The sequence below is a fragment of the Rhinopithecus roxellana genome, chromosome 17 (assembly GCF_007565055.1).
Source record: "Rhinopithecus roxellana isolate Shanxi Qingling chromosome 17, ASM756505v1, whole genome shotgun sequence".
Lineage (NCBI taxonomy): Eukaryota > Metazoa > Chordata > Mammalia > Primates > Cercopithecidae > Rhinopithecus > Rhinopithecus roxellana.
This window is the reverse complement of record NC_044565.1, coordinates 201,723-228,929: the sequence shown is the minus strand read 5'-3', so window position 1 is coordinate 228,929 and position 27,207 is coordinate 201,723. Positions and strand designations below refer to the sequence as shown.

Sequence of the window (27,207 nt, the reverse complement as noted above, 5' to 3'; positions counted from 1 at the left end):
CTCTAGTTATTTCATCAGTGTTTTTATGGTTAAATTGCAAAATTCACTGGATGAATTTTCCTAGTGTGGCAAAAGTAAGCTTTTAAATTTTAAAAACTGTAGACGAGGCCGGGCGCGGTGGCTCAAGCCTGTAATCCCAGCACTTTGGGAGGCCGAGACGGGCGGATCACGAGGTCAGGAGATCGAGACCATCCTGGCTAACACGGTGAAACCCCGTCTCTACTAAAAATACAAAAACTAGCCGGGCGAGGTGGCGGGCGCCTGTAGTCCCAGCTACTCGGGAGGCTGAGGCAGGAGAATGGCGTAAACCCGGGAGGCGGAGCTTGCAGTGAGCTGAGATCTGGCCACTGCACTCCAGTCCGGGCGACAGAGCGAGACTCCGCCTCAAAAAAAAAAAAAAAAAAAAAAAAAAAAAAAAAAAACTGTAGACGAATATTTAAGTTTCCAAACACAAGGACATCTAAACAGAATAGTTCTAAAATAACTTTTAAACAATTACTGTATTATGGTAAAGAATGTAAGAGTACCTGCTTTTTGTTTGTTTTGTTTTTTGTTTTGTTTTTTGAGACAGAGTTTCACTCTTGTCTCCCAGACTGGAGTGCAATGGTGCGATCTTGGCTCACTGCAACCTCCACCTTCTGGGTTCAAGCGATTCTCCTGCCTCAGCCTCCTGAGTAGCTGGGATTACAGGCGCACGTCACTACACCTGGCTAATTTTTGTGTTTTTAGTAGAGATGGGGTTTCACCATGTTGGTCAGACTGGTCTTGAACTCCTGACCTCAGGTGATCTGCCCATCTTGGCCCCCCAAAGTGCTGGGATTACTGGCATGAGTCACTGCATCCAGTGGTGAGTACCTATTATGAATAATATTTCTTAGTACATTTTTTCTTTACTTTTTACATTTCTGTATGGTTGTAATTCTTTTTTTTTGAGACGAGAGTGTTGCTCTGTTGCCCAGGCTGGAGTACAGTGGCGCAATCTCGCAATCTCGGCTCACTGCAACCTCTGCCTCCCGGGTTCAAGCGATTCTCCTACCTCAGCCTCTTGAGTGGCTGGGCCTACAGGCCTGTGCCACCACGCCTGGCCAATTTTTGTATTTTAAGTAGAGGTGGGGTTTCACCATGTTGGCCAGGGTGGTCTTGAAGTCCTGACCTCAATTAACCTGCCTGCCTTGGCTTCACAAAGTGCTAGGATTACAGGTGTGAGCCACTGCGCCTGTCCTGTGTTGTAATTCTTTATAATGGACATGTATCATTTTTATAAAAACATTTGAGTGTGTGGCGTATGGCAGTTCCATCTGTCAGGCTGCACATGACTGGTTGGTGATAGTACGCAGTCCAGTTCCTGAGCTGTGGCCAGGGTGGCAAGGAATTGCCCTTGCAATAACCTGGCAACTGGATTGGTTATGCATTAATTGTGTTGGTTGGTTGGTAACAATGTCAAACTATGGAAATGTTATTAATCCAGAAAAGGATACATCCAGAAGAGGGTACATCCCAGACATTTCTGGGTAAACAATTTATTTTTCAGTCTTCAATTTAGCTTTTATTTTATTTTATTTTTTACTTTTTTTGAGGTGGAGTTTCGCTCTTGTTGCCCAGGCTGGAGTGCAATGGCGGGATCTCAGCTCACCACAACTTCTGCCTCCTGGGTTCAAGCGATTCTCCTGCCTCAGCCTCCCGAGTAGCTGGGATTACAGGCATGCGCTACCACGCCCGGCTAATTTTGTATTTTTGGTAAAGACAGGGTTTCTCCATGTTGGTCAGGCTGGTCTCGAACTCCCGACCTCAGATGATCCACCTGCCTCGGCCTCCCAAAGTGGTGGGATTACAGGCATGAGCCACCATGGCCGACCAATTTGGCTTTTATTTTAAAATACCTTTAGCATAGAACTGTCATAGGACAGAAAATTAAAAAAACACACACACACGCAAAGAAATAGAACATTTCAAGTACCTAGACTTAAAAATTAATAGGATAGCATAGACCCAAGTTATGGGAAACAGTCTCTAAAATTCAATTCATTAAACACAATTTGAAAGAAAAGCTCTTTTCCCAATGTACCACTATCCTCCTACCTGCTTTGATTTCCTTTAATTCCTAAGTAAAGGGTAAATTTAGTTGCTTTACTTAAAATTATCAGCTTCAGTTTTGGTAAAAATTACCACGCCCTTGAATTCTCAACCAGAGTTATAAAAGATAGGAGCTCAAGTAGTTGTCCTACCCTAAACAATTTATTGCAACATGTATTGGCAAATATTTCTGTGTATGTCCATTTTTTTCGTTTGCTCTTTTCATTTTTTTGTTATAATGATGTATAAATGTGCCATTAAAAAACCTCTAAATGTTCTGCTTCTTCCATTTAGCTAAGGAAGGAAAGATGATATCTTGTCCATTTTATAAACATAGAAGCCAAGCCTAACTTGCCCAGTTTTTTATGGTTTTCAGTTTCCTATGTATGAGAGTTGGTGCTTGCAATGGTCCTTTTCTCATCATTCCAAAAAGATGAACTAAACTGAATTATTCAGATTTTATTCTTGTCCATTACAGATATGGGGAAAGGGAAAATAACTTTACTCCCAAAAAATCTTGTAAAATTCATAGATCTCTTTATTAATTTTCAAGTGTTTGGATGCGTAAAGAAGATTATTTGAAGACGACTTTTGGAATCAATTAGCATGGACCCCAGCAGTGACTACCATTTCCTCAGCCAGATTTTGTGGAAGAGGGTGAAACTCACATTGGTTTGTGGTGTCTTCGAGGGTGTGCTTCAGCATGTTGACCCTAATAAGATTGTTATCCTGAAGAAAGGTCTTGTTCTATTTCTCATAATGTTCTGCCTTTTAAGAGATTAGTGATTTTCAGTGATAGCTTTCGGCTCCATTAGCGATTGGGAGGGTGGCATTATTCCTATTTTAGGGAAAGTATGGGAGGAAGGTTAGAATATTGTTTTCCCAAACAGAACAATGTGACTGAATATGCTGGTTTGTCCCTACTTCTTTTTTTTTTTTTTTTGGAGATGGAGTATCTCTCTGTTGCCCAGGTTGGAGTGCAATGGCGCGATCTTGGCTCACCGCAAACTCCACCTCCTGGGTTCACGTTATTCTCCTGCCTCAGCCTCCGCGTAGCTGGACTACAGGCGCCCACCACTACGACTGGCTAATTATTTGTATTTTTAGTAGATGGGGTTTCACCGTGTTAGCCAGGATGGTCTCAATCTCCCGACCTCGTGATCCACCCACCTTGGTCTCCCAAAATGCTGGGATTACAGGCATGAGCCACTGCGCCTGGCCTGGTTTGTCCCCACTTTTGATATGATAGCAGGGATTTTCAATAAAAAAAGTTTTTTTTAATTAATTAGGTACTTCTTTTTTTAATTTCCTTTTTTGTTGTTGTTGTTGATATGTCTTGCTCCGTCCCCCAGACCCCCCAGGCTGGAGTGCAATGGCGTGATAACTCACCGCAACCTCCTGGGTTCAAGCGATTCTCCTGCTTCAGTAGCTGGGATTACAGGCACACACCACCACGCCCAGCTAATTTTTGTATTTTTAATACAAAAAATATAGAAATACAGCTGTTGGCTGGTCTCAAACTCCTGACCTCAGGTGATCCGCCCGCCTTGGCCCCCCAAAATGCTGGGGTTATAGGCATGAGCCACCACTCCTGGCCTTTTTTTTTTTTTTTTTTTCTCAGAATGAGTCTCACCCTGTTGCCCAGGCTGGACCAGTGGCGTGATCGTGGCTCACTGCAACCTCCGCCTCCCAGGTTCAAGCGATTATCCTGCCTCAGCCTCCCAAGTAGCTGGGATTACAGGCACCCACCACCAAGCCTGGCTAATTTTTGTATTTTTAGTAGTGACAGAGTTTCATTGTGTTGGCCAGGCTGATCTCAAAGTCCTGACTTCAGGTGATCCGCCCACTTCGGCCTCCCTAAAGTGCTGGGATTACAGGCTTGAGCCACCCATGCCTGGCTCTTTAATTTCTTTCCATATGCATTTTGAAATTAAAAATAACCACCACATTATTTAGAATTGTTTTTGGCTTCAGCAGATTAGTTGATACAGTAAGGGGTTAATTTTTTTCATACAAAAAGTAAAGAGGTAGTCAGATGAAGAATAGTGCAATGGCTGAAAGACACCAGCAGGAACCAGGTGCCTTTTGCTCCTGCTCTGCCACGTCAGTGATCATCTGTTATCCTCATGGTCACCAGGTAGCCTCTACAACTCCCAGCTTCAATTCCAGTTTATCATAAAGGATAAAGCTCAAGAACAGATAAACGCAAGAGAAACATAGGGCAATCTTTTTTTTTTTTTTTTTTTTTTTGAGGCGGAGTCTCGCTCTGTCACCCGGACTGGAGTGCAGTGGCCGGATCTCAGCTCACTGCAAGCTCCGCCTCCTGGGTTTACGCCATTCTCCTGCCTCAGCCTCCCGAGTAGCTGGGACTACAGGCGCCCGCCACCTCGCCCGGCTAGTTTTTTTGTATTTTTAGTAGAGACGGGGTTTCACCGTGTTAGCCAGGATGGTCTTGATCTCCTGACCTCGTGATCCGCCCGTCTCGGCCTCCCAAAGTGCTGGGATTACAGGCTTGAGCCACCACGCCCGGCCTTTTTTTTTTTTTTTTTTTTTTTAAGACACATTCATACTCTGTTATCCAGGCTGAATTGCAATGGCATGGTGTGATCACGGCTCACTGCAGCCTCAACTTCCCAGGGTCAAGTGATCCTCTGACCTCAGCCTCCTGAGTAGCTGGGACTACACTTGTGCAGACTGCACCTGGTTAGTGTTTTTAATCTTTGTTTTTTTGTAGAGATGGAGTCTTCCTATTTGCCCAGGCTGGTCTTAAACTCCTAGCTCCAGTGATCCACCTTGGCCTCCCAAAATGCTAGGTTTATAGGCGTGAGCCACCATGCCCAGCCAGGACAACCTTAAATCTTACAACTTGCAGCTGCATCCAATGAAATAACTTCATGTTTATATTTTTTTCTGATTTAATGTTTCTTTTTTGTGTGGGGGAAGGCACATGGAATTTCCACGTCCTCTTTGGTTGTGCCACCCTCCCAGTACCTCCATATCTGCCAATCTGGAAGTTTCAATATATAGAGTTTCCTGGCATAATAAGTTTCAGGTTCATCATTGAAACATGTATAAATGGCATTTGAAAGATTAATGTTATTAAGCCAAATTTTGAGTTAAAACAGACTTTTAGGGGCTCGGATGGGATTGTAACAGGTTTCTGCAACATTAATTCATTTAGTAATCGTGTATTGATTGCTTTATATCTCAGGAACTGTGCTTGGTACCAGGGACACATGCAGAAATAAGGTGGTCCCTGTTCTTAAAAAGCTTGGTCTAGGGGCTGGGCTCAGTGGCTCATGCCTGTAGTCCCAGCACAAAATTAGCCGAGCATGGTAGCGGGTGCCTGTAATCCCAGCTACTTGGGAGGCTGAGGCAGGAGAATGGCTTGAACCTGGGAGGTGGAGGTTGCAGTGAGAACTTAGTCTAGCCTGTAGCCCCAGCTACCTGGGAGGGTAAGGCAGAATTGCTTGAGGCCAGGAGTTTAAGGCCATCCCAGGCAGCATAGCAAAACCACGTCTGTAGAAAAATTATTTTTAATTAATTTAGTTTTTCTTGTTTTTTTTGTGTGTGTTTTCTTTTTTTTTTTTTTTTGAGACGGAGTCTCAGTCTGTCGCCCAGGCTGGAGTGCAGTGGCCGGATCTCAGCTCACTGCAAGCTCCGCCTCCCGGGTTTACACCATTCTCCTGCCTCAGCCTCCCAAATAGCTGGGACTACAGGCACCCGCCACCTCGCCCGGCTAGTTTTTTGTATATTTTTTAGTAGAGATGGGGTTTCACTGTGTTAGCCAGGATGGTCTTGATCTCCTGACCCCATGATCCGCCCGTCTCGGCCTCCCAAAGTGCTGGGATTACAGGCTTGAGCCACCACGCCCGGCCATCTTGTTTTTTTTTTTTTTTTTTTTGAAACAGAGTCTCGCTGTGTCACCCAGGCTGGAGTGCAGTGGCACAATCTCAGCTCACTATAACCTCCACCTCCCGGGTTCAAGCCATTCTCCTGCCTCAGACTCCTAAGTAGCTGGGACTACGGGCGCCCACCACCACGCCCGGCTGATTATTTTTGTATTTTTACAAAATACAAAACTACAAAAAACATAGACGGGGTTTCACTATGTTGGCCAGAGTGGTCTTGAACTCCTGACCTCGTGATCCGCCTGCCTTGGCCTCCCAAAATGCTGGGATTACAGATGTGAGCCACTGTGCCAGGCCTATTTTTTCTTTTTTTAAAAATTGAGATGGGGTCTCACTATGTTGCCCAGGCTTGTCTCCAGCTCCTGGGCTCAAGTGATTCTCCCGCCTCAGCCTCCCAAAGTGCTGAGATTATAGGCATGAGCCACCATACCCAGTCCCCAACAAAAAATATTTTCGACACAGAGTCTTGCTGTGTCATTCAAGCTGGAGTGCAGTGGCACTATCATGGCTCATTGCAACCTTGACCTCATGGGCGCAAGTGATTCTCCTGCTTCAGCCTCCCAAATAGCTGGGACTACAGGCATGTGCCACCAAGACCGGCTAATTTTTTAAATTTTTTGTAGAGATGGGGTCTCTCTGGGTTGCCCAAGCTGGTCTTGAACTCCTGGACTCAAGCAGTTCTCCCACTCAGCCTCCAAAGTGCTGGGATTAGAAGTGTGAACCACCACATCCAGCCTAAAAAACAATTTTTTTTTTTTTTTAGCGGAGTTTTGCTCTTGTTGCCCAGACTGGAGTGCAATGACACGATCTCGGCTCATGGCAACCTTCACCTCCCGGGTTCAAGCAATTCTCCTGCCTCAGCCTCCCGAGTAGCTGGAATTACAGGCATGTGCCACCACACCCAGCTAATTTTGTATTTTTAGTACAGACGGGTTTCTTCATGTTGGTCAGGTTGATCTCGAACTCCTGACCTCAGGTGATCCGCCCACCTCAACCTCCCAAAGTGCTGGGATTACAGGCGTGAGCCACTGCACCCAGCCAAATTTTTTTTTTTTTTTTAATTAGCCAGTCATGGTGGTTCCTACCTGTAGTCCCAGCTACTTGGAGGCTGAAGTGGGAGGATCACTTAAGCCCAGGAGTTCGAGGCTGCAGTGAGCTATGATCGTGCTCCTGTGGTCCAGCCTGGGCAACAGCGCAAGACCCTATCTCTAAAAAAATTTTTTTTCTTTTTTTTTAGAGATGGAGTCTCGGTCTGTCGCGAGGCTGGAGTGCAGTGGCTCAATCTCGGCTCACTGGAACCTCTGCCTCCCAAGTTCAAGCAATTCACCTGCCTCAGCCTCCTGAGTAGCTGGGACTACGGGCGTGCACCACCACGCCCAGCTAATTTTTGTATTTTTGATAGAGATGGGATTTCACCATATTGGCCAGAATGGTCTCAATCTCTTGACCTTGTGATCCTTCCGCCTCAGCCTCCCAAGATGCTGGGATTATAGGCGTGAGCCACTACATCTGGCAAAAAAAGAAAATTTTAAATAAAAACTTAGTATAATAAATAGACAAATAGGTAGACAGGTATAATGGAGTGTGAGATCCTCTCTGATAGAAAGATGCAAAGGATGCTATAAAAACACAAATATTCAACTAATTTCTATGTAGAAGTGCTTGAATTAGGACAGTGGAGTGATTTCCTAAAGGAGGAATTGGTGATGGAACTCCATCTGGTTGAGTAGGAGTTAACAATGGGAAAGGAGCTGGGCACTGTGGCTCATGACTATAATCCCAGCACTTTGGGAGGGATCTCGACTCATTGCAACCTCCGCCTCCCAAGTTCAAGTGATTCTCCTGCCTTGGCCTCTGAATAGATGGGATTACAGGTGCATGGCACCACACCCAGCTAATTTTTGTATTTTTTATTAGAGATGGGGTTTCACCATGTTGGCCAGGTCTCGAACTCCTGACGTCAGGTGATCTGCCTACCTTGGCCTCCCAAAAGGTTGGGATTACAGGCATGAGCCACCGAACCTGGCCCCGTTTGAAAATTCTTTTTTTTTTTTGGAGATAGAGTCTTACTTTGTCGCCCGGTCTGGAGTATAGTGGCATGATCTCGGCTCACTGCAACCTCTGACGCCTGGGTTCAAGCGATTCTTCTACCTTAGCCTCCCAAGTAGTTGGGATTACAGGTACCTGCCACTGCGCCTGGCTAATTTTTGATGTTTTAGTAGAGACGGGGTTTCACGCTCTTGGTCAGGCTGGTTTTGAACTCTTGACCTCATGATCCACCCACCTTGGCCTCCCAAGTGCTGGGATTACAGGCATGAGCCACTGCGCCCGGCCTGAAAATTCTTTAGTAAGTTTGTTCTTAATTGAAAATATGAGTGGAGCTGAGAAGAATAGTCCATGCAGGAGAAAAAATGAATGTTAGGACAACTAAGAAGTGGGTATGATCATTCAAAGAGAAGGAAAAAGGATGAGGGACAAAGCGTTGGGGACCATCAGTGTATAAGGGGCAAGCAGAGGTGTAGAGACAGCTAGGGAGACTGGAAGAAGCAAATCAGGGCGCCACTGTAACAGGGATTATAAGAAAGTGTATTTCCAGGCAGGGTGGCTCACACCTGTAATCCCACGACTTTTGGGAGGCTGAGGTAGGAGGATGGCTTGAGCCCAGGAGTTTGAATCTAGCCTTGGCAACGTAGTAAGACCCAATCTCTACCCAAAAAAGAATAGCCGGGCATGCTGGCACATGCCTGTAGTCCCAGCTACTCAGAAGGCTAAGGCAGGAGGATTGCTTAAGCCCAGGTATTCGAGGCTGCAGCGAGCTAGGATTGTGCCACTGCACTCTAGCCTGTAAGACTGTCTCAATTAACAACAACAAAAAAAGTATTAAAATCACTGAGGCCTGAATTTAAATCCTGACTGTTTTTTGCTAGCAGTGGAACCTTGAGCTAGTTATTCAACTTTTCTGAGCCTCAGAGTCTTCCATAATTGAGACAATGAAATTCTTATTATGTTACTAGAAAATTGAATATAGGGAAATAGCATGATGCCTGGCTCAGAGTGGGTGTTCAGTATGGTAGCTCTAGGTGATTAGTAGGAAAAGAACTAAACACGGTGTCCTATAGCTACAGAAGAAAGAAGAGAAGGCTGGGCATGGTGGCTCACACCTGTAATCCCAGTACTTTGGGAGGCTGAGATGGGAGGATCACTTAGGCCAGGAGTTAAAAAGAAAGGAGAGAACAGTATCACCAAAGGTTGCAGGAAAGTCAAGGAAGATAAGGTTGCAAAACATTTTTTTGGGCCGGGCGCCGTGGCTCAAGCCTGTAATCCCAGCACTTTGGGAGGCCAAGACGGGCGGATCACGAGGTCAGGAGATCGAGACCATCCTGGCTAACACAGTGAAACCCCGTCTCTACTAAAAATACAAAAAAACTAGCCGGGCGAGTTGGCGGGCGCCTGTAGTCCCAGCTACTCGGGAGGCTGAGGCGGGAGAATGGTGCAAACCCGGGAGGTGGAGCTTGCAGTGAGCTGAGATCCGGCCACTGCACTCCAGTCCGGGCGACAGAGCGAGACTCCGCCTCAAAAAAAAAAAAAAACAAAAAAAAACAAAAAAAAAAAACATTTTTTTGGATTTGACAAATAAGTAGTTGGTGATCTTTGACCCTGGTAGGAATATATTCAGTGCAATAGTGAGAGCGGAACTCAGTTATTTGGATTGCTGAGAGGTGTGGAAAAAGACCGCTGCTATGAATACTTCCATCTAGGAAAACGACAGCACATTGTGGACATGGCATCTGATCTTTTCCTAACTCCCTTATCTCCTCATAGGAGAGCCAGGATTTGGATCATTGTCCTTGATGATACTTTTGAGTGTGTAGCATGACGACATGAAGCAGGGTGTGGTCACTAGAAGTTGTGGGCTGCCTTGGCCGGGTGCGGTGACTCACACCTGTAATCCCAGCACTTTGGGAGGCTGAGGCGAGCGGATCACAAGGTCGGGAGATTGAGACCATCCTGGCTAACACGGTGAAACCTGTCTCTACTAAAAATATAAAACATGGTGACTCGTGCCTATAGTCTGAGCTACTCGGGAGGCTGAGGCAGGAGAATTGCTTGAACCCGGGAGGCGGAAGTTGCAGTGAGCCAAGATCGTGCTACTGCACTCCAGCCTGTGCGACAGAACGAGACTCAAAAAAAAAAGAAGTTGTGGGCTGCCTTAAATTTTTTTTCTGGAGTTAAGTGGAGTAAAAATAAATAGAAATATAATTAATAGACAGTCCTTAGCCCCAAAGAGGCCTTAGAATATTCTCAGGAGAATTTTAAATCCAGTGTACTATACTTTTTAGTTTCTCCTGGACCTTAATGGGGTTTCCCTTGTTTTTTTTTTTTTTTTTTTTTTTTTTTTGAGACGGAGTCTCGCTCTGTCACCCAGGCTGGAGTGCAGTGGCCGGATCTCAGCTCATTGCAAGCTCCGCCTCCCGGGTTTACGCCATTCTCCTGCCTCAGCCTCCCGAGTAGCTGGGACTACAGGCACCGCCACCTCGCCCGGCTAGGTTTTTGTATTTTTAGTAGAGACGGGTTTCACCATGTTAGCCAGGATGGTCTCGATCTCCTGACCTCGTGATCCGCCCGCCTCGGCCTCCCAAAGTGCTGGGATTACAGGCTTGAGCCACCGCGCCCGGCCTCCCTTGTTTTTTTTATACTACTTGTTTAAAGGCTGCAGCTTTGTCATTTATTATTGACTCTTCATTCCTTGGGGGAAGATTTTTTTTCGTGATTTTTTTTTTTTTAAATAAAACTCAGACTTGGGAAATTTTGAAAGGCATCATATTTTCTTAGAGTTTTAGGAAAATATTATTTTTTATTAACCAAATGAATTGTTTTCTGTAACAGTGAAGAATGTGGAGACAGGTCGAAGTGTCCCAGGAGTGAAGTTGTTTTTTGGGCATGAGATTGTGAATGGTGAGACCCCCATGTTCCTTGAATGCTAGTACTGAGATTTCATTCCAATTTTGATATTGTCTTGCCTTTAATGTTGCGTTTATGAATTCTTAAAGTTGGTATTTGAGAATTGATCCTTCTTACTGCTTCTGTGGGTACTCTATGAGTAAAAGAGTCTTATAGAATTATAATCATTTTGGTTTTACAATGTCAGGTCTGCTGGTGATTATTACTATAGACTCGGACCAGCAGGCAGTTAGGAACGTGAACAGGAAGGGATAGTCTTGATAAGCAAGCTACTTAAAATTCACAGTCCGTTCACAATTCCTCATCCACAACCTTGGGGCCAAATGTCTCAGAATCAAGAATTGTTCTGGATTTTTGGAAAATGCAATGGAGTATATGCTGTTTATATTATATAACACCTCCAGAAAGTCTGGGCAGTACTCTATAATCAACACATTTCTCCAGAGAAATTGGTGGACAGTCATACTAAGTGGAATAAAATCAGACTATAAGGCCGGGCATGGTGGCTCACGCCTGTAATCCCAGCACTTTGGGAGGCCGAGGTGGGTGGATTATGAGGTCAGGAGATCGAGACCATCCTGGCTAACATAGTGAAACCCCATCTCTACTAAAAATATAAAAAATTAGCTGGGTGTGGTGGCGGGCGCCTGTAGTCCCAGCTACTCGGGAGGCTGAGGCAGGAGAATGGCGTGAACCCGGGAGGCGGAGCTTGCAGTGAGCCAAGATGGTGCCACTGCACTCCACCTTGGGCGACAGAGCAAGACTCTGTCTCAAAAAAAAAAAAAAAAAAAAAAAATCAGACTATAAATAGCATATCAGGTCAAGTTTTGCCACCAAGAGTTACAACAAAATTTTGGTTTTCAGAGCTTTTCAGATTTTGGAATGGCAGGAAGCAGCCCTATTCTTTATTTCTGTTAACACAAACCATTTAGCAAGAGTAAGTACAATTGTTTGCCTGAAAGAGTAGCTGTAGAAGCTCATCAGTGTGCTTCATACATGTCAAGTAGGATAAGAGAAAGCAAGAACATTTCTTGCTTTCAAGGACCCAGGAGCTTTGTGCTTCTGCCCTTTAAGGAGTACAGATCAGGAGCTAGATAGAAGGAGTGGAGGAATGAGCGCTCTGGAACCTCTTAGGACTGTGCATCTCTCACTTTGGGGCAGATCTAAAGAAAGGAAAGGACTCTTGTAAATGAGAGTTTACTACTGCTTGAAAGATTGCTTTGCTTTGTGAGAAAACTAGAATTTAGGAGGAAATGAAAATCTCACCAAATTAATGACTGCCAATCCAGAGCCACTTCAGGGAATACAAGTCTGGACAGCTACCTAACTATTTCTTTCTCATTGCGTATGCTGTCACGAACACTCTGTCATGAATACTCTTTTATAATGGCAGGCATAGTGGTGGTAGTTGGAGTTCTTAATTGTGTTTTCACTATCGGCCTTTGTAGTGAAACAGCTCTGGATTGGAGCAAAGCTAGGCTGTGAATGGGTTTGTAGAGAGAAGTGAAGGAATCACTGCTATCGTCTCCCCAACTCAGGAGGCTGATGACTAACCAGCTTTATGATCTGTACGCACGGAATTCATCGCCTCCTAAATTCTTCTCCAGGATTTGGCCTTCGTTAATACTTTTTTTGAGATGGATTCTCAGTCTGTCACTCAGGCTGGAGTGCAGTGGTGCGAACTTGTCTCACTGCAACCTTTGCCCCCGGGGTTTCAAGCAATTCTCCTGCCTCATCCTCTCCAGGAGCTGGGATTACAGGCGTGCGCCACCAGACCCAGCTATTTTTTTTTTTTTTGTATTTTTAGTAGAAACGGGGTTTCACCATGTTGGCCAGGTTGGTCTCAAACTCCTGACCTCAAATGATTCGCCCCCCGTCGGCCTCCCAAAGTGATGGGATTACAGGCGTGAGCCACTGCACCCAGCCCAATTTTTGTATTTTTTTTAGTAGAGACACGATTTCGTTATGTTGGCCAGGCTGGTCTCGAACTCCTGACCTCAGGTGATTTGCCTGCCTCAGCTTCCCAGAGTGCTGGGATTATAGGCTTTGTTCATAATTTTTAAGCTCTAAGGATAGTCATTTCTTTCTTTGTCCTGTGACCCAATCAACCATGGAGGAGTCTTCCCCAAAAGTATCTTGGATAAAAATTGTCAAGATGAAGGATAATAATGGCTAATCAGCATTTTTCAGTCAATTTTACCTTTTCGCTGCTCCAGATTCAGTATTTCTAGATAGTACAGAAAAAAGAGACTTTTGAAACATAGAAGCTTTTTGCTTGAAAAGTACCTAAATGAGGCCAGGTGTGGTGGCTCACACCTGTAATCCCAGCACTTTGGGAGGCTGAGGTGAGCGGATCACGAGGTCAAGAGATCAAGACCCATCCTGGCCAACATGGTGAAACCCCCTCTCTACTAAAAATACAAAAATTAGCTGTGCGTGGTGGCGTGCATGCCTATAGTCCCAGGCATGGGACTTGGGAGGCTGAGGCAGGAATATTGCTTGAACCTAGGAGGCAGAGGTTGCAGTGAGCCGAGATCGCACCCCTGCACTCCAACCCAGGTGACAGTGCAAGACCTCGTCTCAAAAAAAAAAAGGGGGGGAACCCTCAAACAGCACACCATGTGCGGGAAGGTGCATTAAGATTGGGATGAGTGAGAAAGAAATCTCTAGAACTAATTTGACCACAAAGGTTCCCTAGAACAAAAAGGGTGAAGGGGATATATAGAAAGGTTTCTAATCCTTCTAGATAACCAAGAAGCTTTGTAGGGATAGAATATTGAGAGTCTTTGGTACTTTAGATGATCTCTTCTGTTGTATTTATTGCTGGCCAGTAAAAGCCTCTATGGACTAACATTTCATTTCCAAATATTGTTTGCAGTACATGGTTAAACTGGGAGTGTGTGGGTAGTGGAGTAGTTAATTGATTTCTGATTGGAAACTCTGTTGGAAGCCATTTGGTTATTTTACAGTGGAACTACTAGATGAAGTGGAACAAGGCTCAGTGAGAGAAAAAGCATCTTCTGTTAGGTAAGATGGAATAATTTTCTTAATTATGATGTTTCCCAAATGTGCACATTAGGGTAGAAAGCCTTAACTCTAATTTACCAGCTGCTTAATTCCTTGGCATAGGGACATAGAAATGAGAAGAAAGATATAGGTGTTTTCTTCCATTGTTAGATAGCGCCCTCAAGTCAATGCAATCAGTGGATAAATGGGTCCTCTAGTTAATGAAGGACTACTGTCCTTAATGTTAATGTGTGGCAAAATCTGTGTGTGGCGTCAAGGACAAAGAACAAATTCACCCAAATGTTGTTTCTTGTAAGGATAGTCTAAATGCAGAAAGAACCCTGATGGAGAAAATGAAGGTTGAAGACCTAAATGCATGTGAGCCTGCTTCTCCTGCCCCTGAAGCACCAACTACCTCTCTGCTGAATGACCTCAAGTACAGCCCATCAGGTGAGTATAGGGACTCTGAATTTTCTTTTCTTTCTTTCTTTCTTTTTTTTTTTTGAGACGGAGTTTCACTCTTGTTGCCCAGGCTGCAGTGCAATGGCGTGATCTTGGCTCACTGCAGCCTCTGCCTCCTGGGTTCAAGTGATTATCTTGCCTCTGCTTCCCAAGTAGCTGGGATGACAGGCATGCGCCACCACGCCTGGCTAATTTTGTGTTTTTAGTAGAGACAGGGTCTCTCCATGTTGGTCAGGTTGGTCTCAAACTCCCGACCTCAGGTGATCCACCTGCCTTGGCCTCCTAAAGTGCTGGGATTACAGGTGTGAGCCACCGCACCCGGCTGAGGCTCTGAATTTTCTAGTCTCTCTCTCTCTGTCTCTTTTTTTTTTTTTTAACCAAGTCAGTCAAATTCAACTAGGCTCTCTTTACTGTTTAGAGTTGGTATAACCCTGAATCAAGATTCTCTACAGAATGCTCAGCTGAGCCATTGCTTCTAGGTTCTGAATTAAGATAAAATATTGTGATTCATTTGTTTATTTAATAATTGAGTGCATACTGTGTGTGTACTCATTTATTGGGGTACACTCATTCATTGGGGATTCTGAAGTATGGTATCCCTTCCCTTATTGAGCAGCAAACACATGCTAAATAAGATAAATAAGTAAAATACATACTATAATAGTGCCAAATACTAGGGAGGAAAATAATGGAAGAGAAGTAGTATGTAGGGAGGGTGGTTTTGCAATTTTAGGGTATCCAGGACAAGTCTTGCTGAAATGATAACATTTGCGTAAAGGCCTGAAGGAGGTGAGGGATCAAGCTTTAGGGATGTCTTGGGGAAATGTGCTTTAGGCTGAAAAAAAAAAAAATTACAAAGACACTGAGATAGGAACATGCCAGGATCTTGAAGGAACAGCAAGGGGATCAGAGCAGCTGGAGCAGGGAGAGAAGCAGTAGATGAGATGGGACCGGTGAGTCAAAGCGGAGTTCGTAGAGCTTTGTAGGGACTTACACTTTTTTTTTCTGGAGACAGAGTCTCGCTCTGACCTCCACGCTGGAGTGCAGTGGTGCGATCTTGGCTCACTGCAATCTCCACCTCCCATGTTCAAGTGATTCTCCTGCCTCAGCCTCCTCAGTAGCTGGGATTACAAGCATGTGCCACCATGCCTGTCTAATCTTTTTTTTTTTTTGAGATGGAGTCTTGCTCTGTCACCGAGACTGGAGTGCAGTGGCACGATCTCGGCTCACTGCAACCTCCACCTGCCAGGTACAAGCGATTCTCCTGCCTCATCCTCCCGAGTAGCTGGGACTACAGGCGTGCCCACTGTGCCTGGCTAATTTTTGTATTTTTAGTAGAGATGGGGTTTCACCATGTTAGCCAGGCTGATCTCAAGCTCCTGACCTTGTGATCTGCCCGCCTAAGCCTCCCCAAGTGCTGGATTACAGGCATGAGCCAGCGCGCCCAACTGGGACTTAAACTTTTACCCTGAAATGAGAGGAGAAGCCGTTGTAGAGTTTTGGGGTTTTGTTTTTTGTTTTTTGTTTGTTTCATTAAAAACAAAACAAGGCCAGGCACAGTGGCTCATGCCTGTAATCCCAGCACTTAGGGAGGCCAAAGTGGGAGGATTGCTTGAAGCCAGGAGTTCAAGACCAGCCTGGGCAACATAGTGGAACCCTATCTCTATTAAAAAAAAATAATAATAATAAGGCTGGGCATGGTGGCTCATGCCTATAATCCCAGCACTTCAGGGGGCTGAGGTGGGCGGACTGTGCAGACCGCCTGAGCCCAGAAGCTCAAGACCAGCCTGGGCAACATGGTGAAACCCCATCTCAATTTAAATAAAATATTAACAAATTTTGACTGGGCGCAGTGGCTCACACCTGTAATCCCAGCACTTTGGGAGGTTGAGGCAGGTGGATCGCCTGAGGTCAGGAGTTCGAGACCAGCCTGGCTAACATGGCAAAACCCTGTCTCTACTAAAAATACAAAAATTAGCTGGGCTTGGTGGTGGGCGCCTGTAATCCCAGCTACTCAGGAGGCTGAGGTGGGAGAATTGCTTGAAACCGGGAGGCAGAGGTTGCAGTGAGCCGAGATTGTGCCATTGTACGCCAGCCTGGGCAACAAGAGTGAAACTTTGTCTAAAAAAAAAAAAAAGTGTATGCCTTGAAGTATTCAAGATATAAACCTATGAGGAGGGAAACATTACTGGATTATCACAGGACATCTAAACAGTTCAGTTTGTAAGATTATCATTGGTGGGGCTTTTGTTTATTCTGATTTGACAAACAAGATGTTAATTAGTGTTCACTGTGTGATGGGCTAATGCAGGTGATAATGAAATAACATTAGACGTTTAAGTTGCAATAGGGTAGGAATATATGAGTATGGCCAAAATTAGTGGGAAAGCTATTCTGTTGCTGAGGAAGAGCAATATATCTAATGCGATCCTTGTCCTGTAGAGGAAGAGGAGGTGACATACACAGTCATTAATCAATTCCAGCAGAAGTTTGGTGCTGCAGTAAGTATTGTCCTCAATCATTACTAGTATTGTCTGTATATAGGTATCATGTCTGTGTCTCTTAAATTTCTTTATTATAAGATTTTTGATTTTTTTTTTCCTATTAATTCAACGTAGTATTTGGTGGCTGCTATATGCCAGGCACTGTTCTGAGATCTGGAGTAAAACCATAATCAAGACAAAGTTCCAGCGCTCCAGGAGCTTATATTCTAATGCAAGACAATAAACAAGCGCTTATATTTTAGGTGGCAGTAAGTGCTGGGAATAAAAATAAAACATGTTATGGGGACTAGAGTGACAAGGAGGTCCTATTTTATGTGGGATAGACAGAGAAAACATCTCTAAGCAGGTGACATTAGAACAAAGACTTGAGTAAGTAAGGGAACCATGTAGATATCAAAGTGAACTTAAAGGCTGGACACTGTGGATCACACCTGTAATCCCAGCACTTTGGGAGGCTGAGGCAGGCGGATCATGAGGTCAGGAGATCGAGACCATCCTGGCTAACACGGTGAAATCCCGTCTCTACTAAAAATACAAAAAAAATCCAGGCGTGGTGGTGGGCGCCTGTAGTCCCAGCTACTCAGGAGGCTAAGGCAGGAGAATGGCATGAACCCGGAAGGCAGAGTTTGCTGTGAGCTGAGATCGTGCCACTGCACTCCAGCCTGGGGGACAGAGCGAGACTCCGTCTCAAAACAAAAAAAAAAGTGAAGAACTTAAAAGTAGAATTAGCAAGTGCAAAGGCCCTGAGGCTGAAATATTCCTAGCTTGTGTGGATGAACAGCAGGGAGGTCAGTGTGACAGGACCACAGTGAAGAAGAATGGTAGGGGATGGAAGGGGGCAGGAGGCAGTTCACTCAGAGCTTTCTAGATATTGTAAAGATTTTGAGTTTGACTTGAGTGAGATGGAAAACCATTGGCAGTTTCAGAGAAGAGTCAGAATTTTTTATTTATTTTTTTTTTTGAGATGGAGTCTTGCCCTGTGGCCCAGGCTGGAGTTCAGTGGGGCAATCTTGGCTCACCTCAACCTTCGCCTCCCGGGTTCAAGCAATTCTCCTGGCTCAGCCTCCCAAGTAGCTGGGATTACAGGCATGCACTACCACGCCCAGCTAATTTTTGTATTTTTAGTAGTAGAGATGGGGTTTTGCCATGTTGGCCAGGCTGGTCTCAAACTCCTGACCTCAGGTGATCTGCCTGTCTCAGCCTCCCAAAGTGCTAGGATTACAGGCATGAGCCACTGTGCCTGGCCCATGGATGCATTTTTTTTGGGAGGACGGAGTCTCGCTCTGTCGCCTGGGCTAGAGTGCAGTGGCCGGATCTCAGTTCACTGCAAGCTCCGCCTCCCGAGTTTATGCCATTCTCCTGCCTCAGCCTCCCGAGTAGCTAGGACTACAGGCGCCCGCCACCTCGCCCAGCTAGTTTTTTGTATTTTTTAGTAGAGACGGGGTTTCACTGTGTTAGCCAGGATGGTCTCGATCTCCTGACCTCGTGATCCGCCCGTCTCAGCCTCCCAAAGTGCTGGGATTACAGGCTTGAGCCACCACACCCGGCCTATGGATGCATTTTTAAAAGGGGAGTTAGCTATCAACAGGTTATTTTTTAAGTCTGAACTGAAGATTTTTATTAAAAAAAATAGTATTATTGAGATATGATCCACATGCCATACAATTTATTTAGTTAAAATGTACAACTCACTTGCTTTTAGTATATTCACAGAGTTGTACATAAAGCAACATAATAAATTTTAGCATATTTTCAATATACCAGAAAGAAACCTCACACCCCTTATCCATCACTCCTAATCACTCCTCAGCCCCTGGCAACCACTAAAACAGCCTGGCCAACATGGTGAAACCCCATCTCTACTAAAAATACAAAAATTAGCCGGGTGTGGTGGCAGGTACTTGTAATCCCAGCTACTGGGGAGTCTGAGAGGGAGGAGGTGGAGGTTATGGTGAGCCGAGATCATGCCACTGTACTCTAGCCTGGGAGACAGTGAGACTCTGTCTCAAAACACAAACAAACAAACAAACAAAACAGGCCGGGCACAGGGGCTCACGCCTGTAATCCCAGCACTTTGGGAGGCCAAGATGGGTGAATCACGAGGTCAAGAGTTTGAGACCAGCCTGACCAACATGGTGAAACTCTGTCTCTACTAAATACACAAAAATTAGCTGGGTGTGGTGGTGCATGCCTGTATTCCCAGCTACTCAGGAGGCTGAGGCAGGAGAATTGCTTGAATCCAGGAGGCGGAGGTTACAGTGCGCCAAGATTATGCCACTGCACTCCAGCCTGGGTAACAGAGTGAGACTCTATCTCAAAAATAAATAAATAAATAAAAATAAGTAAATAAATAAATAAAATAATAAAATATGTAGTTTTTTTGACAGGCTTTGTTTATTTAGCATAATGCTTTCAAAGTTCATCCACATTGTAGCTTATATGAGTATTTCACTTCTTTTTATTGCCAAATAATATTCCTTATAAATTAAAACAAATTTTTTTTTGAGACAGGGTCTTGCTGTGTCACCCAGGTTGGAGTACAGTGGCATGATCACAGTTCACTGCAGCCTGGACCTCCTGGGCTCAAGCAATCCTCCCACCTTAGCCTCGCAAGTAGTTGGGACTACAGGCATGTGCCACAACATCTGGCTAAATCTTTTATATTTTTTATAGAGACAAGGTCTCGTTATGTTGCCTAGGCTGGTCTCAAACTATTGGGCTCAAGCAATCCACCTGCCCCGGCTTCCCAAAGTGCTGGGATTAGAAGCATGAGACACCACAGCCAGCCACCAAATCATATTCTATTCTATGAATATACTACATTTTATTTATCCATTCACCATTTGATGGACATTTGGGTTGTTTCTTCTTTTTGGTTATTGTGAATAATGCTACTATGAACATTCATGGACAAGTTTTTGTGTGGATGATTTTATTTCTCTTGGATAGTTACCTAGGAGTGAAATTGCTAGATCGTATGATAACTCTGTGTTTAACTTTTTTGAGGAATGGCCAGACTTTTTTCCAAAGCTGTTGCACCATTTTACATTTCTACCAGCAGTCTGTGAGGGTTCCAATTTCTTTACATCCTTCCCAACACTTATCTGTAATTTTGAGTATAGCCATCCTAGTGGGTATGAAGTGGTATCTTATTGTGGTTTTGATTTGCATTTCTGTGATGGCTAATGACATTGAACATTTCCATGAGCTTACTAGCCATTTGTATAACTTCTTTGGAGAAACGTCTATTTAGATCATTTGCCTTTTTTTTTGAGACAAAGTCTCGCTTGGTAGCCTAGGCTGGAGTACAGTGGCACGATCTTGGCTCACTGCAATCTCCACCTCGTAGGATCTCAAGCAATCCTCCCACCTCAGCCTCCTGAGTAACTCGGACTGTAGGCATGTACCACCATGCCCAGCTCTGTTTTTTTTTTTTAAAAAAGATGAGGTCTTGCTGTGTTCCCCAAGCTGGTCTTGAACTCCTGGACTCAAGCAGTCTGTCTTCCTCAGCCTCCCAAAGTACTGGGATAACAGGCCTGAGCCACTGCACCCAGCCTTAATTTTTATATTTTGTGTAGAGACAGTTTCTCACTATGTTGCCCAGGCTGGTCTCAAACTCCTGGGCTCAAGCAATCTGTCCTTCTCAGCCTCCCTCAGTGCTGGGATTACAGGCATGAGCCACCGTGCCCGAACCTTTTCCTATTTTTTAATTGAGTTGTAATAATTATTTTTGTCATTGAGTTGTAAGAATTATTTATGTATCAACAGATTATTTAAAGGGTCCATGACAACAATAAGAAAAAAATGAGGGTAAGAATTGTGGCCAGGCGTGGTGGCTCACTCTTGTAATACCAGCACTTTTGGAGGCCGAGGCAGGCAGATCACTTGAGCCCAGGAGTTAGAGACCAGCCTGGGCAACAAGGCAAAACCCACCTCTACAAAAAATACAGAAAACTAGCTGGGCATGGTGGCACAGGTCTGTAGTTCCAGCTACCTGGGAGGCTGAGATGAGAGGATCAGCTGAGCCTGGGGGGTTGAGGCTGCAGGAAGCAGCCTCAAAGTGGGAGGATAACTTGAGCTCAGGAGTTCATGCCGCAATGAGCTATGATCTGCACTCCAGCCTGGAGGACAGCATGAGACTGTCTCAAACAAAACAAAACAAAAACCAAAATAAAGCTTTTGCTCTGGAAGTTTGAAGAGGTAATTAGGAATTCTCATTAATAGAGAATGCAGCTTTTGTTGCTAGCTCTGCAGCCATCTTTTGTTGATTGGGGATGAAGCTGAAATTCAGTGCCATTTTCTCATCATTGATGAGAGATACTCAGAATTTAGAACACTTTATGCTCTCTAAAGGGAGATATGTTGCTAGTGTAAACTACTATGCCTTTCTATTATTGAATAATTTACCTATAAAAGGGGGAGAATCTTGTATCACGTAAAAGTTTTTATGAATGATGGATTAAGGATTATAGAATTATATAATGAAATAGGATAAGATTATAGATAATCAAAGGACAAGAGTGTGTACCTGGGGTACCACTGTTTCGGTTTTTTGTGTTTGTTTTTTTTTACACAGGCTGAAGTGCATCATCATGGCTCACTGCAGCCTCAGCCTCCCAGGCTCAAGTGATCCTCCCACTTCAGCCTCCCGAGTAGCTGGGGCTACACTACAGGTGTGCACCATCATGCCTGGATAATTTTTGTATTTTTTGTAGAGACGCTGTTTTGCCCAAGCCGATCTGAAACCCTTGGGCTCAAGTGATCCTCCTGCCTCAGCCTCCCAAAGTGTTTGTATTACAGGCATGAGCCACTGTGCCTGGCCACTGTTTCAGTTTTGAGTAATTCAGTGAATCCGAGGCTTTAAGGGACCTGAAGAGTCCTTGTTTCCCTCTTTCTGAGCAGTGGATACTCCGAGACTTAGCCACCACATATATTTCTTTCAGATATGGTAAATTGCCCCGTGTTAGGGCATGCCATAGTTTGCATGAGGAATCTTGTCTTAAAGATTATAATTTTGGTCCAGGCTTGGTGGCTCACACCTGTAATCCCAGCACTTTGGGAGGCCAGGGCGGGTGGATCACTTGAGGTCAGAAATTTGAGACCAGCCTGACCAACACAGTGACACTCTGTCACTCCTAAAAATACAAAATTAGCTGGGTGTGTTGGTGCATGCCTGTAATCCCAGCTACTTGGGAGGTTGAGGGAAGAGAATCACTTGCCCGAGAGGTGGAGGTTGCAGTGAGCCGAGATCACGCCATTGCACTCCAGCCTGGGCAACAAGAGTGAAACTCTGTCTCAATTTAAAAAATAAAAACAGATTATGAGTCTTTCTCTGTAGCATCAGTGGTAACAAAAAGTGTCTGAGTTTTCAACTCTTACTGTCATTTGGGGTCTGAGTGATTTATTTTCCAGCTGTGGAACACTTTTGCTAAAACAAAAAAAAAAAGAATCAGAAGTATTCAGTGCTGATTTATGTGTGTATGTAAAACACACTGTTTTGGATTAATCAAATTTTGTGAGTTTAACAAAGATGATGCACTTTGTTTACTGCTGACCATTGTACTTGTGCCAATCATGATGTTATCATGCCAACATTTATTCCCTGAAACTTTTTCCTTTCCTTCTTTTTCTTACCAGATACTCCATATCAAGAAGCAGAATGTCCTGAGTGTGGCAGCAGAAGGAGCGAATGTGTGTCGCCATGGCAAACTGTGCTGGCTGCAGGTCAAAGATTTTTGAAAACTTTTTATTTTGGAGTAATTATAGAGCCACTGGTAGATTTTTTCTTTCTTTCTTTTTGAAAACTGTATTTTAGAGATGGGGTCTCACTCTGTCACCCAGGCCACAGTGCAGATCAGAGCTCACTGCAGCATTGAACTCCTGGGCTCATGCTGTCTATCCTGTCACTTTAGCCTCCTGAGTAGCTGGGACTACAGATGAATGTCACCACACCCAGCTTTGTTTTTTTGAGTTGGGGTCTTGCTGTGTTGCCCAGGCTGATCTCAAACTCCTGGCCTCATGTAATCCTCTTGCCTGAGACCCCCTAGTCACTGGGATTACAGGGATAGGCCACTGCACCTGGCTTACTGGTAGATTTATTAATTGTCTTCTTTCTGTCACCCTAGTGTCATTGTTGCATAACTTGTTGGAATGTTCTTCCTTCTCCTGGTACTCAATTTATTCTTTTCAAAAGGAAAGAGCTTCTGTCTCCTATAAGGAGAATCTATAAGATTCACTTTTTTTTTTTTTAAAGCTCAGTGGCAAGAATAGGTTCACTGTTAAACCATCAGTGCTGTCTCTCAGGCTCTGCTGGAGGTCCTTTCCAGTTCTGTTCTATCACCTTAGTTCTATGAAGAGTGTTGTCTCTTTTCATTCTGAGGTGGTAGCTTTCCAGAGCAGGTTTCTCACCACATCATTTTAGTTTCCCTGGACCTGGGAGATATCAAATGAGAGTCTCTATTATCATTACTATTATTATTATTTATTATTGTTATTATTAGTATTATTATTATTTTGAGACAGTCTTGCTCTGTCATTCAGGCTGGGGTGCAATCTCGGCTCACTGCAACCTCCGCCTCCTGGGTTCAAGCGATTCTCCTGCCTCAGCCTCCTGGGTAGCTGGGACTATAGGGATGTGCCACCACACCTGGCTAATTTTTGTGTTTTTAATAGAGACGGGGTTTCACCATGTTGGCCAGGCTGGTCACAAACTCCTAATCTCAAGTGATCTGCCCACCTTGGCCTCCCAAAGTGCTAGGATTACACGCATGAGCCACCACCCTGGCCAATATTTTTTAAAAGTTCATAGTTAGCCTTGAAGAATAGCTAGAGGATGGATAGCCTTTGCGTCCTTCTTCCTTGACTTTTTTTTTTTTTTTTTCCCACAGATGAGGTCTTCCTATGTTGTCCAGGCTGGTCTCAAACTCCTGGTCTCAAGCGATCCTTCTGAGTCAGCCTTACTGCAAAGTGCTGGGGTTACAGGCATGAGCCACTGCAGCTAGCCAAGCTTAGCTTTTAGATGACGAGGTTTGAATTAGCAGCACATTACAAATTACTTAAAACAACCCAAAACGTCCATCTACCAAAACAAAAGAGAGTAGTCTTCCTGGTAACACAGGTCTGGGCAGTTCTAGGTTATTTCCTAAATTGTCCCCTTTGGTTTTCTGGGTATCAGAGGAACATGCAGTTGGCTATAGGTGTCCTTTTTCTTTCTCTTTTTCTTTTTTTTCTTTTTCTTTTCTTTTCTTTCTTTGTTTTTTTTTTTTTTTTTTTTTTTTTTTTTTTTTTTTTGAGACAGGGTCTTGCTCTGTTGCATGGGCTGGAATGCAGTGACACAATCTTGACTCACTGCAACCTCCGCCTCCCAGGTTCAAGCGATTCTAGTGCCTCAGCCTCCTGAGTAGCTGGGATTACAGGCATGAGCCATCATGCCTGGCTAATTTTTGTCTTTTTAGTAGAGATGAGGTTTCACCATGTTGGCCAGGCTGGTCTCAAATTCCTGGCCTAAGGTGATCTGCCCACCTCGACCTTGCAAATTGCTGGGATTACAGGTGCGAGCCGCTGTGCCTGGCCTACAGCTGTCCTTTCTGCAACTGGCAGCAAATTAATGGACACGTTTTCCCCAACCAGATCCCTGGGCTTGTGTGTTTAATTTTTTAAATAAAAGCATCGTGTGCAGTTGTATTAAAAGCAAAAAATAAAAATAAAATTTATGAGAGAAAAAAATCTCCACTCCATTTCGGAGGCACTACTTTTTTTTTTTTTTTTTTTGAGATGGAATTTTGTTTTTGTTGCCCAGGCTGGAGTGCAGTGACGCGATCTAGGCTCATCACAACCTCTGCCTCCCAGGTTCAAGCAATTCTCCTGCCTCAGCCTCCCGAGTAGCTGAGATTGCAGGCATGTACCACCACGCCCGGCTAATGTATTTTTAGTAGAGATGGGTTTTCTCCATGTTGGTCAGGCTGATCTCAAACTCCCGAACTCAGGTGATCTGCCCGCATCGGCTTCCCAAAGTGCTGGGATTACAAGCATGAGCCATCACACCCGGCCAGAGGCACTACTTGTTTTTGAGATGGAGTTTTGCTCTGTCACCCAGGCTAGAGTGCAGTGGCACAATCTCAGTTCACTGCAACCTCCGCCTCCCTGGTTCAAGCAATTCACCTGCCTCAGCCTCCTGAGTAGCTGGGACTGCAGGTGCCTGCCACCACGCCTGGTTAATTTTTGTATTTTTAGTAGAGAGGGGGTTTCACCACGTTGGCCAGGCTGGTCTCAAACTCCTGACCTCGTGATCCGCCTGCCTTGGCCTCCCAAAGTTCTGGGATTACAGGCATGAGCTACCGCGCCCGGCCCAGAGGCACTACTTTTTTTTTTTTTTAAAGAGTTGACTAGGCCAGGCACCATGGCTATTCACCGTGGCAAGGTATGGGGGAAGGGGTGTGCCCAGGAACCTGCCCCTGCTCAGCTATCCAGAGGCTCTGTGAATTTAGGCCTTTTTTTTTTTTTTTTTGACAGATTCTTAAAAATTAATAAAAGAAAAGAAAAGGGGCCAGACATGGTGGTACACACCTGTAATCCCAGCACTTTGGGAGGCTGAGACAGGTGGATCACTTGTGTCGAAGAATTCAAGAACAGCCTTGGTAACATAGTGAGACCCCATCGCCATATTAAAAAAAATTTTGGCTGGGCGTGGTGGCTCACACATGTAATCCCAGGGAGGCCAAGGCAGGTGGATCACCTGAGGTCAGGAGTTCATGACCAGCCTGGCCAACGTGGTGAAATCCCGTCTCTACTAAAAATACAAAATTAGCTGGGTGTGGTGGCGCGCGCCTGTAATCCCAGCTACTTGGGAGACTGAGGCAGGAGAATCGCTCCCAGGAGGCGGAGCTTGCAGTGAGCTGAGATCGCGCCATTGCACTTCAGCCTGGGCAACAGATTGAGACTCCATCTCCAAAAAAAAGGCCAGGTGTGGTGGCTCACGCCTGTAATCCCAGTAGTTTGGGAGACCTAGGCGAGTGGATCACCAAACCTAGTCTCTACTAAAAATACAACAAATTACCTGGGCGTGGTGGCAGGCACCTGTAATCGCAGCTACTCAGGAGGCTGAGGCAGGAGAATTGCTTGAACCAGGGAGGCGGAGGTTGCGGTGAGCTGAGATTCTGCCATTGCACTCCAGCCTGGGCAACAAGAGCGAAACTCCATCTCAAAAAAAGAAATTTTGTTTTAATTAAAAAAGAAAAAGAGAGTCTATCTCTATCACCTAGGCAAGAGTGCAGTGGTACAAACACGGCTTACTGCAACCTGGAGCTCCTAGGCTCACGTGATCCTCCCAGCTCAGCCTCCCGAGTAGCTGGGATCACAGGTGCACCACCATGCTCAGCTGATTTTTTTATTTTTATTTTTTTTTTTTGAGATGGAGTCTCGCTCTGTCGCCCAGGCTGGAGTGCAGTGGCCGGATCTCAGCTCACTGCAAGCTCCGCCTCCCGGGTTCACGCCATTCTCCTGCCTCAGCCTCCCGAGTAGCTGGGACTACAGGCGCCCGCCACCTCACCTGGCTAGTTTTTTGTATTTTTTTTAGTAGAGACAGGGTTTCACCATGTTAGCCAGGATGGTCTCGATCTCCTGACCTCGTGATCTGCCCGTCTCGGCCTCCCAAAGTGCTGGGATTACAGGCTTGAGCCACTGCGCCCAGCCGATTTTTTAATTTTTTGTACAGATGGGGTCTCTGTAAGTTTTCTAGGTGGTCTTGAACTCCTGGGTTCAAGAGATCCAACTACCTTGGCCTCCCAAAGTGCTTATGATTACAGGCGTGAACCACCTTGCCCAGCCTCCCTTTGGGGTTTTTAATGGAGGCTTCATTATATAGGCGTAATTGATTAAGTCATTGGCCATTTGTGATCAACTTAACCATCAGCCCCTTTCTCCTCCCTTGAAGTTGGGTAGTGGAATGAAAGTCTCAGCCCTCTAATCGTGTGTTTGTCTTTCCTATGACCAGTACCCATCCTGAAACTCTAGGAGCATCTAGGAGCCCCCAGCCACCAGCCATCCCATTAATGCACAAAAAACACTCATCACTCACTTTCAAGATTCCAAGGGTTTTAGGAGCTATATTTTAGGAAACCAGAAGGAAGACCAAATATTTAGTTCATAATTAGAATGCCATAGATAAGACTGGTAAAATTTATTTATTTATTTATTTATTTATTTATTTTTATTTATTTTGAGACAAAGTCTCGCTCTTGTCCCCCAGGCTGGAATGCGATGGCGCGATCTCGGCTCATTACAACCTCCGC

General features: G+C 44.8%; 1 protein-coding gene across 1 annotated transcript in view; it reads left to right on the top strand.

The window, feature by feature from the left end:
* The window catches only part of EXD1 (exonuclease 3'-5' domain containing 1), a 46,477-nt gene that overhangs the window by 2,878 nt on the left and 16,392 nt on the right, over positions 1 to 27,207 (top strand). The window contains exons 2-7 of the mRNA XM_010369041.2: positions 2,627 to 2,812; positions 10,872 to 10,940; positions 13,916 to 13,973; positions 14,275 to 14,402; positions 16,857 to 16,915; positions 22,556 to 22,642. Coding sequence (XP_010367343.2) covers positions 2,680 to 2,812; positions 10,872 to 10,940; positions 13,916 to 13,973; positions 14,275 to 14,402; positions 16,857 to 16,915; positions 22,556 to 22,642 — 534 coding nt within the window. The 5' untranslated portion in view covers positions 2,627 to 2,679. The remainder of the gene's footprint in view (positions 1 to 2,626; positions 2,813 to 10,871; positions 10,941 to 13,915; positions 13,974 to 14,274; positions 14,403 to 16,856; positions 16,916 to 22,555; positions 22,643 to 27,207) is intronic.